This window comes from Tyto alba, unplaced genomic scaffold (genome assembly GCF_018691265.1).
Source record: "Tyto alba isolate M040663 unplaced genomic scaffold, T.alba_DEE_v4.0 Super-Scaffold_28, whole genome shotgun sequence".
NCBI lineage: Eukaryota > Metazoa > Chordata > Aves > Strigiformes > Tytonidae > Tyto > Tyto alba.
In genome coordinates this window covers 8,228,766-8,241,901 of record NW_024881302.1, presented here as the reverse complement: position 1 = coordinate 8,241,901, position 13,136 = coordinate 8,228,766, and the positions used below count along the sequence as shown (strand labels likewise).

The 13,136-nt window shown below is 41.4% G+C and overlaps 2 protein-coding genes across 3 annotated transcripts in view; one reads left to right on the top strand and one right to left on the bottom strand.

Moving 5' to 3' along the window:
* Nucleotides 1–947: 947 nt before the first annotated feature.
* Nucleotides 948–13,083, bottom strand: TMEM130 (transmembrane protein 130). Of its 2 annotated transcripts, none has more exons than XM_032983523.2 (8): nucleotides 12,430–13,083; nucleotides 9,580–9,870; nucleotides 7,659–7,827; nucleotides 6,362–6,531; nucleotides 5,692–5,776; nucleotides 3,501–3,703; nucleotides 2,336–2,448; nucleotides 948–1,586 (listed from the first exon to the last, which is right to left on the bottom strand). In XM_032983523.2, the coding sequence occupies exons 1-8, from the start codon at nucleotides 12,482–12,484 to the stop codon at nucleotides 1,410–1,412; spliced, it is 1,263 nt and encodes a 420-aa protein (XP_032839414.2). In that variant the 5' UTR covers nucleotides 12,485–13,083; the 3' UTR covers nucleotides 948–1,409. The 2 variants fall into 2 exon arrangements, with proteins under 2 accessions (XP_032839414.2, XP_032839415.2); XM_032983524.2 differs by having other exon boundaries at nucleotides 12,911–13,083.
* LOC104361077 (transformation/transcription domain associated protein) overlaps nucleotides 12,130–13,136 on the top strand; it is a 102,458-nt gene continuing 101,451 nt past the window's right edge. Inside the window, exon 1 of the mRNA XM_042798357.1 lies at nucleotides 12,130–12,375. The gene's annotated coding sequence lies outside the window, so the exon portion shown is untranslated. The remainder of the gene's footprint in view (nucleotides 12,376–13,136) is intronic.

The window sequence follows — 13,136 nt, the reverse complement described above, 5'->3', positions numbered from 1 at the left end:
AAAGAACATCACTGCTAATCAACAAGCTTGCTAGTAAGTACATTTTCTCTTTAGAAAAAAAGCCAAAAGAAGTTCTGCCTTGGAAGGTACTTTTTGACAAAAACTTGGTTTTACTGGATCATTTATTATCTTAGTTGATCCTACTCTATTTTGAATGTATCATGTTAATTAGCAAAGCCCTTCTCAGGTCATGTAATTTCATTCACAGAGGAACTGAAGCTCTGAGCTTCCCTGAGGAAACAGAAGTTGAATATGTGAGATGAGCACCCCCAAACCCTCATGGTAAATCCCCTCACATTCAGACAATTATCTCCCAATCAGTGCATTTGAGAAATTACAGCATACTTGAAAAACCCCAAGTCCATGGTACCCATAGGCTTTAAATCAGAGGTGGGGAAGGTGTATCACTTCTCAAAAAAAGAAATGACCACAAAGGCACTTTTGTTTAAAAGCCTCCAGGGTACTCTGAAATACATCATAGCAGAGGACAAAGCCTGTCTGAGCAGGAAGCTGATAGTAGAAGATAGTCTGCAACAGGCATGGAGTTTATACAGCCCTGAACATTGACTATGAATTTGAATTGAATATGTTTTGCTGAGCAGCTTCCAGCTACTGGTTGTTGCATTTTTTGGAAGAGGAGCTTAGGTGGCTAGCTGGGTGGTAATATGAGAAAGAAAAGAAGAATGAACAGCCTGAAAAAGAAAAAAAGCTACTTATACAGATTAGAGTGGTTTACTCCTTCATAAAGTGTTGCAGATGTGGAGTCTTCTGCACCATGTTCTGTGATCCCACCAAAATACTACTAGCAGCTAGCTCTTCATGAGCAGGTCACCAGCCACTGCAGTCCCACAGGAGCCCATTAACTTAAAAAAGGGGTCTTTTAAGACAGGAGGAAAATACCTGACATAATTAGGTAGTGTGGTTCATTGGAAGCACCCAGGCCGTTCTCAACCTGGACAAGTCAGTTCCTTTTTAGAACAAATACACATTCAGCAGCATTTTTGGTGACTTCCATTTCCAGTAATATTGTTGTAACATAGCAAAGAGAGGTGTATTTGTCTTAAGCATTTTCTTCTTTGAAACAGACAGCAGAAAGAACAGAGCAATACAAGAGGTAGTGAGTTTAGCAAACCTGCACATAAAACAATCTTTCATAAGAATAAAATGCTGCATTTACAGCTGTAAATGTATACACCCATATAATTTAAAAATACAAAGCTACTTTTACTGTGTTTCCGGGATTGCTCTTTTTTAGTCCAGAGAATGAAACACTCAAGTGCTGGACTTAAAGTGGTTAACCTCATTGCACTGGCAAAACCAAACCATTTATGCAGCACTGGGCTTTTAATTTTCTCACTTATGATGAGTTAAACTCAACAGTTAGTGTAACCAAAGTGCAATTGTGTTCTTCACACTGTGTATGTTTTGACTGGCTTGTAAAAAGAATGTAGAAGTTCATGAGTCTCTCTTGCAGCTTCTTGAGATGACCAAAGAAAACATGATCTACAACATATTTGGCCACAGCCTGACTCTGAATGAGAAGACAGAGTTTTGTCAGACAGTGGAGAAAAGTCGAAGTCAGCTACCTGGAAAAAGAACATAAAAGAGATAATTTTTTAATTTGGGTCCTACTGGCTCAAGTGAGTCCACCAAGAATACTTTCGGCTAGAAATGGCACTTGGCCCTCGACCAGTTTCAGTCAGTCACCAGCTTCAAATAAACTTGTGATTTATACCTGCTGCACACGCGGTTCATAGGCAGTCTCTCTAGAGGTACATTATTCATATTGTGGCACAATGTAAAGTGTATTAGGTACTTTCCAAGGGGCCATGAAAGCTACTTTTGATTTAGAATCTCATGCTTATTACAAATACCATAATGTAGCAAGTGAAAGATACACCAGGCATAGAAAGGAGCTGAGGAGATAAAGGTCACATACCAGGGTCAGGTGACAATTTAGTGCCACTTTAGGTAACATACCCAGCCTTTTTTACGATTGTGTATCCTCTCTCACTATGCCCCTGCTTTCTTTCATGTAACCACTCTGAGGTTGATCGTTCTGAGGTTGAGGGATAATACAACGCAAGCACCTGCTTGGGAATATTAACAAACTGCCATGATAGATGTGGCAAGTTGATTTATAGTTCTCTGCAACAAGCCAGAAGCATGCCTGTTGCTTAAAGTGTTTGCCTACACTGTTCAGATTTTTCCATGGGACAGATCAGACATACCCAGGAATTGCTCCCTCTGGATCTGTTTGTCTGAGGATTAAAGAAGAGACATGCTGAAAGGTATCTAATTACTATCCCAGCTCAAAGTAAGAGGAACTGAATACCTCCACAAGATCTTTTTGTTGTGTGTTACTTCGAAAGGTTGTGTACAGCACCAGTCCTAGCATCACTGAAACCAGAGAGATGCAGAGCAGGACAAAGAAAGCCGGGTGGATCCCTAGGAAGGAGCACAAAGGCACATTCCTGGAGTGACACAATACATTGAGAAGAGGCAACAGCAAGAAGGAAATGATGTTTTAGGAGATGTTTTCATACTTTTAGAACAAAGGACATGTGTGTAACAGGGAATAAAGTTTTTCAGCCCAGATCACTTTAGGTCGTTCTGAAATCTCAGAAGTGGGAATGCGAGGTTGTGAGATTGTAAGGGTCTTCCCTTTTTACCCCTTTTTTGCCTTGAACAGCCTAAAAAACCCTATCTAGTTACATATGTTAGCCCTAACTCCCCAGAGTGTTTGCACCTCTGTGGTACCCCAGAAAGATAGGAAGGAACCTCATCTTCACTGCAGCTAGCAGCCTCCAGCAAGGAGGATTTGCACACATAGCCCTGAATGCACACCAGTGCCTTCTGGAGCGAGCTGCTGTGTCTCTAGACAAGTGCTGGCCCACAGTGAGATGGTATAACCATTCTGTACCACAGCCTGGCTGTTCTTTGGTCTGGTTCCCTTCACTTGGCCACCTAACCACTTTCTCAGATGACTCAGGGACCCAAGAGGGACACATGTGAGCATGCATGGGGGAGCCAGCAGGGATTGCTGGCTGGGGGGACAGAAACCTGTAATGAAATGGAGGCCTAGAGAAATCTACCCTTAAAAAAAAACATAATTAAACTAAACAAAAAGAAGAACTGAGACTGCTTAATTAAAGGATTGTTATGGACATATATGTTTTCCTAGTTATCCTCTCTAACTACAAGAGCCAGACTATTTAAACTGAAAAATACGTAATTTAAGTAACTCGGCTTTCCCAGGAAACTCATTAGCTTCAATACACTCTTGAGACTAAGGGTTCAGCAGGATGCAGGAAGCTCAGAGCAATCATAGTAGGCACATTATAGGCTCTTCCTCCTTCCTGTGCTTTTAGAGATCTATACCAGTTTCCAGAAACCTCGTCTGCAGGGTGGTTAATCTATAATTGTCCATGACGTGTTTGAGAGTGTCGGTTCCCTGACAGGTGGGAATCTTTCTGCTGCTCAGACTAGCTGCTCCTCACCTGTTGGCCACACTTTTATTTCATGGTAGGTCTGCAGCATTGTCACGCCGTTCTCCACTCGGACGCTGAGGCAGTACTGTCCAGCATCACTGAAGGTATGGCTGAGATTATAGCAGGAGCCATTAATCACCACCAGATGGCATTTTTCACCTTCTAGTGGAATGCACTCGGCCTTTATAAGCCAGCATAATGCTAGTGGTGGTCTGAAATGACAAGAGCAAAAAGAAAAAAAAAAAAAAAAAAGGTGAAAACTTTACAAAAATTTCAGCTAAGAGCTGATGAATCACTTGGTTAAAATAGCATAATAATTATGAAAATAATGAAGTTAATCTAAATACAAATAGACAAGTAATTAACTGTACAATTGTTTGGCTTATAGTATTTGCCAATTGAAAAAGTTCTTTGTGATTCTTCTATAAAAGCAAGCCTTTCAGCTGAGAGTTAAATACCTGCGTGGGTCATAGGCAGGCCAGTGTGTAGAAAAACCCACAGTCCTTCTCCAATAAAGATAAAAGGAATCTTTTTTTGCCTTGCACTTCCAAGGGTCTATAGGTTGTTTTTCCTTTGTTCTTCTCACACAGAAGAAATCACTGTCTGTGCTACTGAAGGACATCTGAGACTTGTCTGATTAAAAAAAAACCCACAACCAAAATTGGAAAGAATGTAAGATGAGCTCTGTACAATGGACTACTAGCTGGAAAAGGTAAATAGATTGCAAGGATCACCAGTAGTCCCTTACAATAACAAAAAGGGTTTTATTTCCTATCAAGCAGTTTAAGTGCAATCGACTTTATGGCCATGTGTCTTCTCACCATGTCTAGGTGATACCTTTTATTTACATTTTCAGACCCTTGTTCCAACTGATTCTGCTTGGACTCACCTGACACACTATGGACTTTGATTCTGACAACAGATAGAGCTCTTATTTACTCCATCTTATTAGTATTTTGTTCCTTATCTCTTTAGCAGAGAATGTCCTAAAGAAAGCAGCATGTTTCTGTGTTTAGCTCATTTTCTAGCTTTGTTTTTGATAATCCATCTCTCAAGCCTTTGTCACTAATTCTCTATCATAAACTCCTATTGCATCACTCCCAGTCCTGTGGCTAGGAGGCTAGGTCTGGCAAACATTGTCCATCCTAAAACCAAGCCTGCTTTTAGGGATCTCAAGTTTGCCTGTAATGGTTTCTGGCTGTTCATATTTACTGGCATGCCATCTCCTGTTTACACTCCTGCCAATGTGCCATTCACTTTGTGAATGCAAACTGTGTTGCTTTGTCTATTGGGACTTTTTATGCCTTTGGTAAATGACTCCGTGTTGGGTGCTGCTCGCTCCATCCTACATCCCTACTAACAGCCCTGCTCTTAGTTTTTTTTCCCCTTAATCCAGCATTAGCCTAAACAGCTACCAGTAGCAGAATGTAAAAGCGTCATTCTTCTGGAGAATAAATTACTTCTGTGGTCATGGAGTTTTTATGGTGAAGGAGCTTTCCTGAGTGTTTCAATGGTATTTAAAATGTTTCTGCCATCCAAAAAAAACCCCAAAATTATGTGTTCTACATAGTCCAGTGTCGTGGTTTAGGCCTGATTGGCAGCCAACCACAATGCAGCAGCTCTCTGTCCCTTCTCATTGCCAGAGGGAAAGGGAGCTTGAGAGAGCTTGTGCTAGGATCAAAGTGCTCGTGACTTTCCTATATTCCTCACTGCATGAAGCCTCTCTGTCGCATTTATCTCGTGGCAGTCTTAACTCTGCCAAAACAACTCCCCAAACCCCACTGCTCCATGTGCCAGTCAAGGATCACTGCTATGCAACAGGAGTCTGAATACAATTTAATTTAATGTTGGGGAAATTGGTCAAGGAGAAAAATTCAAAAGGAAGTTTTAAAATGTAATTTTTCCTGCTATCTTTCTCTGGCTAGTTCTCTTCTAACGTTCTCTTTACAAAAATAACATTTGCTTTACATAGGAGAATTCTACTTTTCTGTAGAGAAGCAGGCTCTTTCAGGCTCTTAGAGTTCATAATATATCAAGTCAGGAAAATGCAGTATTCAACAGTATTTAATTCAAAGAAAATTTCTTTTTTGTTTTAGGAAACAGTTCTGGGAGGTGCAACTGACTATTGGAAGGAAATAGTGGGGAAAAACACTTAAATAGACAATGTTTTGGGGGGAAAGAAATTATGTTTGCTACTTACGTGCCATTGATATGAAGAGATAAACTCAAGTTTTCCATTACGTGAGTCTCTCTGGAGCCCACTACATTAATACTTTTAACAGCATCTGAGGAAAAAAAAAGCATGTCACACTCCACATGTAAATTCAAAATTCACTGGCTTTCCAGTGAAGGTTTGTTGTCATAGACTTAGCAGATTTTAGCTCCATCGTTCACACAAGTAATAATACTTGCCTCACACACAAAAAGTAGAGGTGTTGTAAGTTTTCTGAATATTTTGTGATTTCTTTTTAATATATAACCAACTACTTTATTAATCCTTTACATTTTTACTTATGTGCTGATTTACTCCTGAAGCTGATCAAATCAATGAGACTTTCCTAATGCTTATTTTAACTAATTTATTTTTTAGGAATAGCTGGCATAAATTAAACAAATAAATCTTCCGTAAGTTACAGTAAACACGTTATTGTAAGTTTTAAGTGTATGTGAAACTTTTACGAAAGACGGTGAAACTTTTGGTAAATGGCAAAGAAACAGAAGATTTTGTATATTTCCCCCCATTTTTTCTGCACTAGAAAAGTACAAAGTCCATTTTGCAATCTAAACTCTTAATTGAATAATGTTGACTACTTCTTGCATGTGAAATATAGCAAGTTCTGTTTTGAGTATGCAAAATGTTTTATAATTACCTAACAGATCCAGAGCAGTGGTAAAATCACCAGTTTTCTGCACCATTTCTCTTTCATGTATGATGCTTCCAATGTGCTCCCATTCAGCTATGACTTTCAGATGCACCGTGCGATTCCCCATTGTTGAGCAGTTATAGTAGACAAAAGGTTCCTTGGTAATCTGATAAACTCTATGTGTAACATGAAAAGATTTAGGATGAAAACTGACTTTTGACAAGTCCTTGCGTATTTCTGATTTAAAAAGGATGAGCTCGAATATATTTTCTTCATAGACAATGCTAGAGCTGGCTGTGATTCTAATTCTACTTTATGTCCATATCAGTGGGTATTAATGTCTGTGGCATTACCAATAAAATTACAATCAGTACAAGACCCAGGGTATACTTATGCATTTTTAATCACAGAAACTAAAGATAATGCTGAAAGAATTCACAAAATGGAACGGGAATAATCAGTAAATTATGAAAATATAGCTATAGCAGGTGGACTGTAAGCTAACTGAAGCACTAAGGTGGGGGGGGGTGGAGAAGAAAGAGAAAAAAAATTAGTATTCAAAGACAAACGCTCACATTTCTGTTTGTATACATTTATTTGTATTGGACATATATTTGTCCTCAGAGAAGGAAAATAACTGAATGTCTTTTCTTCTCCCTAGTGCAGAGTGACTTAAGGGCTAGATACTATCCATGATTTTATTTCTGATAGCTATAGGCTATGTTGGTTCTCCCCCCCCCTCTTTTGTTATTAGGTAAATATTAGGTGTGTGTTGTGTGTGTTAATGTGTACCTCTGTATTATTTGAGAGACCTAGACACTTTCAAAACCTCCTCACCCACGCTGTGGTGTAATTATTAGTAGCTGGTCTTAGTTACAGCTACTTGCTGCCCAACCACAAGACAGTGTACTGCTTCCATTTTTCTTAAGTACACAAATTATTCACATATTCAACAACAAACTGCTAATGGAGATCTGCAGCATAAAGATGTTTTAAAATACCAATTTAAAATAGGTTACTTTTTCCCATTCATTCAGTTCAGTTCGGCTCATTGCAGAGTAATACATCTAAGCGTATATTTGAACAAAAAAACTTAGGTCTTTAAAACATCACCTCTTTGTGAGTACACAGTGATTTCTGTGCCAAAGTTTTTGTAATTCATCTGGCTGATATGCTAAGAATGTACCAACTGACAAAGGTGTATTCTTTGTCCTATGATTTAATTAGGGTATTTCTCTAGATGAGCATCTGAATCAGAGCCACCTTGAATACTCATTAAAGCAAAGTAAGTAACCATACTTACCCATCTCCAAAATCCCAGTTGTAGACAAATGATGCTGACTTGAAGTAATGACTTGGGTCATGAAGACAGAAAGAAATCCGGGTCACAACTGCCATGGAGGAACTAGAACCACGTGTGATAAATCTACTGTCTTCTATCTGGGCAATGGTAAGATTCCCTGTGATAAATTCTGAAGAATAATAAGGTGGAGAAAGAGTCACAGTATATATCACTTTCGTATCATGCTCTGTGTGAGTTTCAAAACATTATTTAAAATGTACTGTGCAAGTCTTTCTGTGTCAGAGTCCAAGTGGTTAAGTGTATTTCATATCTATTATTCAATGTTGTTACATGAGTTAGTGAGTTAGAGACATTAAATTATTTAGTTAGGGTTATACAGTGGGCTTCTAATAGAACTAAGATAATTAATCCTGGACTGATTGAGGTCAATATAAATTTTTACTATTGGTTTAAAAAGAACTGGGATTAACATCAAGTATCTAGAACAAGGGATTCAGAATCAAACCAGTGTACATGCCCTTTATGTTTGGGGTGGTGGTTTTTGTTTGTTTTGTGAGGTTTTTTATGTTGCTGTTTTTTGTTTTTTAGCTTTAGATATTTCTACGGAGATTAAAATTTTACTACTATGAATAACAGATGTGGTATATATTGTAAATACAGAAAGGGTGAACTTTTGATTTTGATGTCTGTGAGAGATCCTGTGCTCAAGGTTGTATACAAGGACTAGCAAAGGCTGATCTAAAAAAACCTCTCTAACCCATGAATAAAGAGGTATTATGATGCTACACTTATCAGCTTTTTATAAAATTAATGGGATACTAATTACCAGTAACAGACTCTTACTCTGTTAACAATTCATTAAATCTGGTTAACTGTTCTCTTGATGATGCATGAATAAGAATCACAATTAGTGCTTCAGAATGGAACTTATAATGCAGAACTAACTGGAGCTGTAATTTATATGAGTTATTGGCAACTACCTTTGGGCTGAATAAGCAGATATTCAGAAAGGCAGCAGTTCTTAAGACAGATAAGATCTCATGTGTACTTTTATAAAGACTTATCCAATAAACTCAGTGTTTCTCAAAGAAAAATCTCAATAGCTATTCCCCCAAAATGTCAGCTATGCCCTATGGTTAGCTTTGTCCTCATGCATGTCCTCGTCTTCGGCTGGGAGCTGGGTCTACTTTGGAGCGTACAAGTAGAGCACTGGAATATGTGGTTGGAGGGATGTGGTTACTAGTGTCTGAAAGAAGGGACTGTGGGAAGCTGTCAGGTGATAGTTCATGTCAATCCCTGTATCAGAGATTAGGTTAACCATACTGCATCACTGGTCAATTTGTCAAAAAAATGCATATTTATGGTTATGAATATTCCCAGTAAGCTGAAATTGCACTTAGCAATATTTGGAAATGCAGCCATGACTTCACATCCAATTTTAGTACACTCAAGCAGAATTTTAAAAGAAAATGTAATGTCTCTGTTGTGCTGACAACCTAAGTTTTTGCTATATCATACATCAGGGAAAATCAGTAGATTGTCACTGCTGCTGATCATCCTAACTTTAGGACTAGAAATGTTGGGAGGGCAGTACAGGAAGCATTTTTTTAGGAGTCTGGACATCACTGAACAACAGTGATGCGTGAACAGCAGCTACTGAAGCATCTGGTTTCTAGTACAATTTCTCTAGGTGACAGAGGCAGGATCACACTTGCTGCCTGGATATAGGTAGACTATAGCACAACCCAGTTAGTACAAGGCCATCTAAACCCACCTTCAATCAAAGGGCTACACAAATCAAGCTCTGTTGACAGAAGCCTTATTTACATCTGGCTTTCATTTTTCTGGTGCTAGCAAAGGCAGCAAGCATCCCGATGTATACTTAATTCCCAAAGACATATAAGTTGTAATGCTATTTTACCTGTAATCTGAAGCATGGTGACATTTCTAGCAACCGGCCGACATAACCAACAGTTTCTATGAGTCACCCAGACAGATACAGGAAAAGTCCCAGGAAATTCACCAGTCACATTAATTATGGAGTTAAACCGCTGCTCAGATTTCTCTATCAGAATCAGAGGAGCATAAATCCAGTTAAAGTGATACAAATGTGATGTGACACTGTAATTCTTCATACTTAGACTGGCATGAACAGTAGCTTGAGCTCCCGTTGTGATGGGACCATTGTTGGTTATTTTCAGGTCATACTCCTCTGTGGAAATCAGAAGGAAAAAAAACAAAACAAAACAAAACAAAAACCTTGTTGTATTGCATTTTTTATTTTGTTGATTTGTTTACACATTTTAACTAGTCAGGTGCAGTTATGTGACTCTCAATGATACTCATTCCAGCAAAGACTTTGCCACCTTTTTTTTTTAACCATTTAAAAACCCAGAACAGAAACTGTTGTGTGCATGCATGAGTTCAAAGAAGTAGCAGTAAACGTGTTAGACTGGATCCTAGAAATATTAATTGTAGAAGGGATCTTCAGACTGCAACATCACAAAAGGTTTGTTGAGGTTTTATAAGCAGAGCTGGGCACTGGCTGTAGGTTCAGTGTCACTAATGATCTAACATGGGCCCTAAACTTCTAGCTAATGGAAGAAAGTCAAGTTCAGCTCTAACCTCTGTCCTAGAAAAAATGAACTTTCAGACTCGGGTACGATTTCAGCCAATAGATTCCTTTGTCAGCTCCGTGGACCCACAAGTCTCCCCCACCTTTCTCTCAAATGAACAAAAAAATATTGGTACCAGCTGCTTCTTCTCTATGGCCCACCATTGACTTTCTTTTCTGGGAAAGGACCAAAAATCCTAATGTAAATAAAATTTGTACCAGGCCCTAGTGGCAGATCAGTTGCCATCCAGAGGAACCTGGACAAGCTCGAGAAGTGGGCCCATGTAAACCTCAGGAGGTTCAGCAAGGCCAAGTGCAAGATCCTACACACCTGGGTTGGGGCAACCCCTGGTATCAACACAGGCTGTGGAATTGAAGGGATTGAGAGCAGACCTGGAGAAGGACTTGGGGGTATTAGGGAATGAAAAGCTGGACATGAGCAGTCAATGTGTGCTCACAGCCCAGAAAGCCAACTGTATCCTGGGCTGCATCAACAGCAGTGTGGCCAGCAGGTTGAGGGAGAGGATTTGTTGCAATGAGGGTGGTGAAAGACTGCAACAGGTTGCCCAGAGAGGTGGTAGATGCCCCAGTCCCTGGAAACATTCAGGGTCAGATTGGATGGAGCTCTGAGCAACCTGATCTAGTTGAAAATGTTCATGGTCATTGCATCAGGGTTGGGCTAGATAACCTGTAAAGTCCCTTCCAACCCAAACTATTCTATGATTCTATGAAACAGCAAGGCATGAGAAGTGCAGGACCATGTGGCACTGAGCTATCCCTGCTGCTCTTGATTGCTCACCTTTATCTTCTCTGCCAAGTTTACACAAGCTACTTACTTCAGCTCTCACAACTACTGCAATGGGCAGAGCACAAGTGAGGTTGGGTTTTATGGAAAGGATACACTCGAGTTTTTCCAAAAAATAGCAGTGCAACAAGATTAAATGACCTGTATGTGTTAAAAATAAACAAGCAACTCCAAAACCCCAAAACAAAAGGAAAGGCAACAATCACTGAAAGTTGTGAATTGAGGCAGAGCTGGGATCAGGATCTGGTTGTTTGCCTCCAACATGTAGCGTATTCCCTCCCTGCATTCGCGCTCTGCCTGGCTGTCCTCTCACCAGCGAGCAATGGGGCAATGCCGAGCCGAGCAGCTGAGCTATGGGGGCTCTCATGCTGGTGGCTTTCCTTCTCCTCACTTTCAGCAGCCACCAGATTGCTAACAGTCCTGAATCTCTGAGCTTCAGAAATTGCATTTCTTACTCATCCATGATGTGTAATGTGGAGGGAGTGCTGGGGTCAGCTAACCCCTGTGCTGCCTTTCCTGTGCCCATCAGCGTGGGATGGGGTAGAAGGAGAAGCCAAAGCATCTACTTAGTGCCTGTATTTTATTTCACAGATCGCAGGTGCTGTGCAAATCTGGATGCAAAAGGACTGTGAGAAATAACTGTAACATTACTGCCTGAGCAAGAACTCCAGTGTTCCCATTTCACAACACAATGAATGGCCCTGAGTTCAGATGTCTGAGTGAGTAGAGAAATGCTTGTGATTTGATGAAATCTGGCACAGAGGTTTTTATGTCTCTAGAAGATTCAGGCTACCCTCTGCTTTCAGCAGAACTTGGGAAAAAAATAGCCAGCTTCCCCATCCTTATCTAGCGCTTCTCCTTGGAGGTTATCAGAGTGCTTTACAAACCAGGGCCAAGCTGAAGCCCAATAGCTCCAGCAGTTGGAGATTAAGTGGCTAACTCAAGGTCACCCAGGGAGTCATCTGCAGCACAAGACATTTTATCCAATTCTGGCATTTCTTCTACCTTTCTGACTTCTCTCTGCAGAATGCAGCACAGCAAGGCTACCAAAGCGAGAGACGGAGGCTGCCCAGGTGCCTAGGTCAGCGAAGGAAGCAGACATGCAGCTTCTGGGTTAGGAAGTGCCAAGCAGAACCCCGGCTCCTCGGGATGGCCCAGCTGCGCTGCAAGCACCAAGGTCGCAGCGCCTGAGAATAAAGTCTGGGGTGGTGAGAGGGTGCCCGGAGCTGCCTCGGCTAGCAAACCCGGGCAGAGAACCACCATCCCCTCCACGCCAAGGAAAGCAGCTCACACCTGAGGTCTGTCCCCCCCCCGCCCCACCGCTGCCGCTGCCCTCACCCCCCTTCCCTTACCTGCCGCCGGGGCGGCGCGGCCGAGCAGCAGCACCACGCAGGTCAGCCGCAGCATGGCCGGGGCGACGAGGGCCGTGGGCAGGCACCGCCGGGTCGGGGCCGTGGGCCGGGTCTCGCCGGGCTGGGGCCGGGCGCTGCCCTCGAGGCCGCCCGCGGTACTGCGGCACCTCCGCCCGCGGACGCGGGACGCTCCCCCGCGGCAGCGCCCAACCAGCCTCTCCCGTGGGAAGTTCCCGGGAGGGTGGTTGTTACCAACGTAACGGGCTGCTGCACAACCGCCGGGAATTTAAAAAAAAAAAAAAAAAAAAAAATTAAAAAGCACACATGCAGCCCATCTGTGGAGGGGATGGATATAGCTCTGAGCGGATGAGTGTTCGGGAAGAAGTTTGTATTTTGATTTGGTGGCTGCGACGGCAAAAATATTTTTCAAGCTCTGGTGGCGTGAGGACGCCTCAATCACGGGCACTTTGTCTGCGGTTACCTGGTCGCTCGGTGTCCAGCCTGGCGGCTTTTCATGAGGAGTCAATAACGCCGAGTGTGCAGAGGGAGCTTCTGGAGAGAGCCAGAAAAGCGGCTCTCATAAACGCAATGCAGGTTTTGGTGGTGTCTTTTTTTTTTTTTTTTTAACTTATTCAGAGCCCTTTCTCACTCCTGGCTGCCTTTTTATCTTTTTTTTTTTTATTTTTTTAATTTTTTATTTTTTTTTT

Coding starts and splice junctions, on each gene's coding strand:
- TMEM130 (XM_032983523.2), bottom strand. CDS start 12,484: ATGCTGCGGCTGACCTGCGTGGTGCTGCTGCTCGGCCGCGCCGCCCCG. Junction 2,449..3,500: donor AATAAAAGTGTGGCCAACAG/GTGAGGAGCAGC, acceptor GCTCCTTCCTAG/GGATCCACCCGGCTTTCTTT. Junction 1,587..2,335: donor AACAAAAAGATCTTGTGGAG/GTATTCAGTTCC, acceptor TTCTTTTTCCAG/GTAGCTGACTTCGACTTTTC.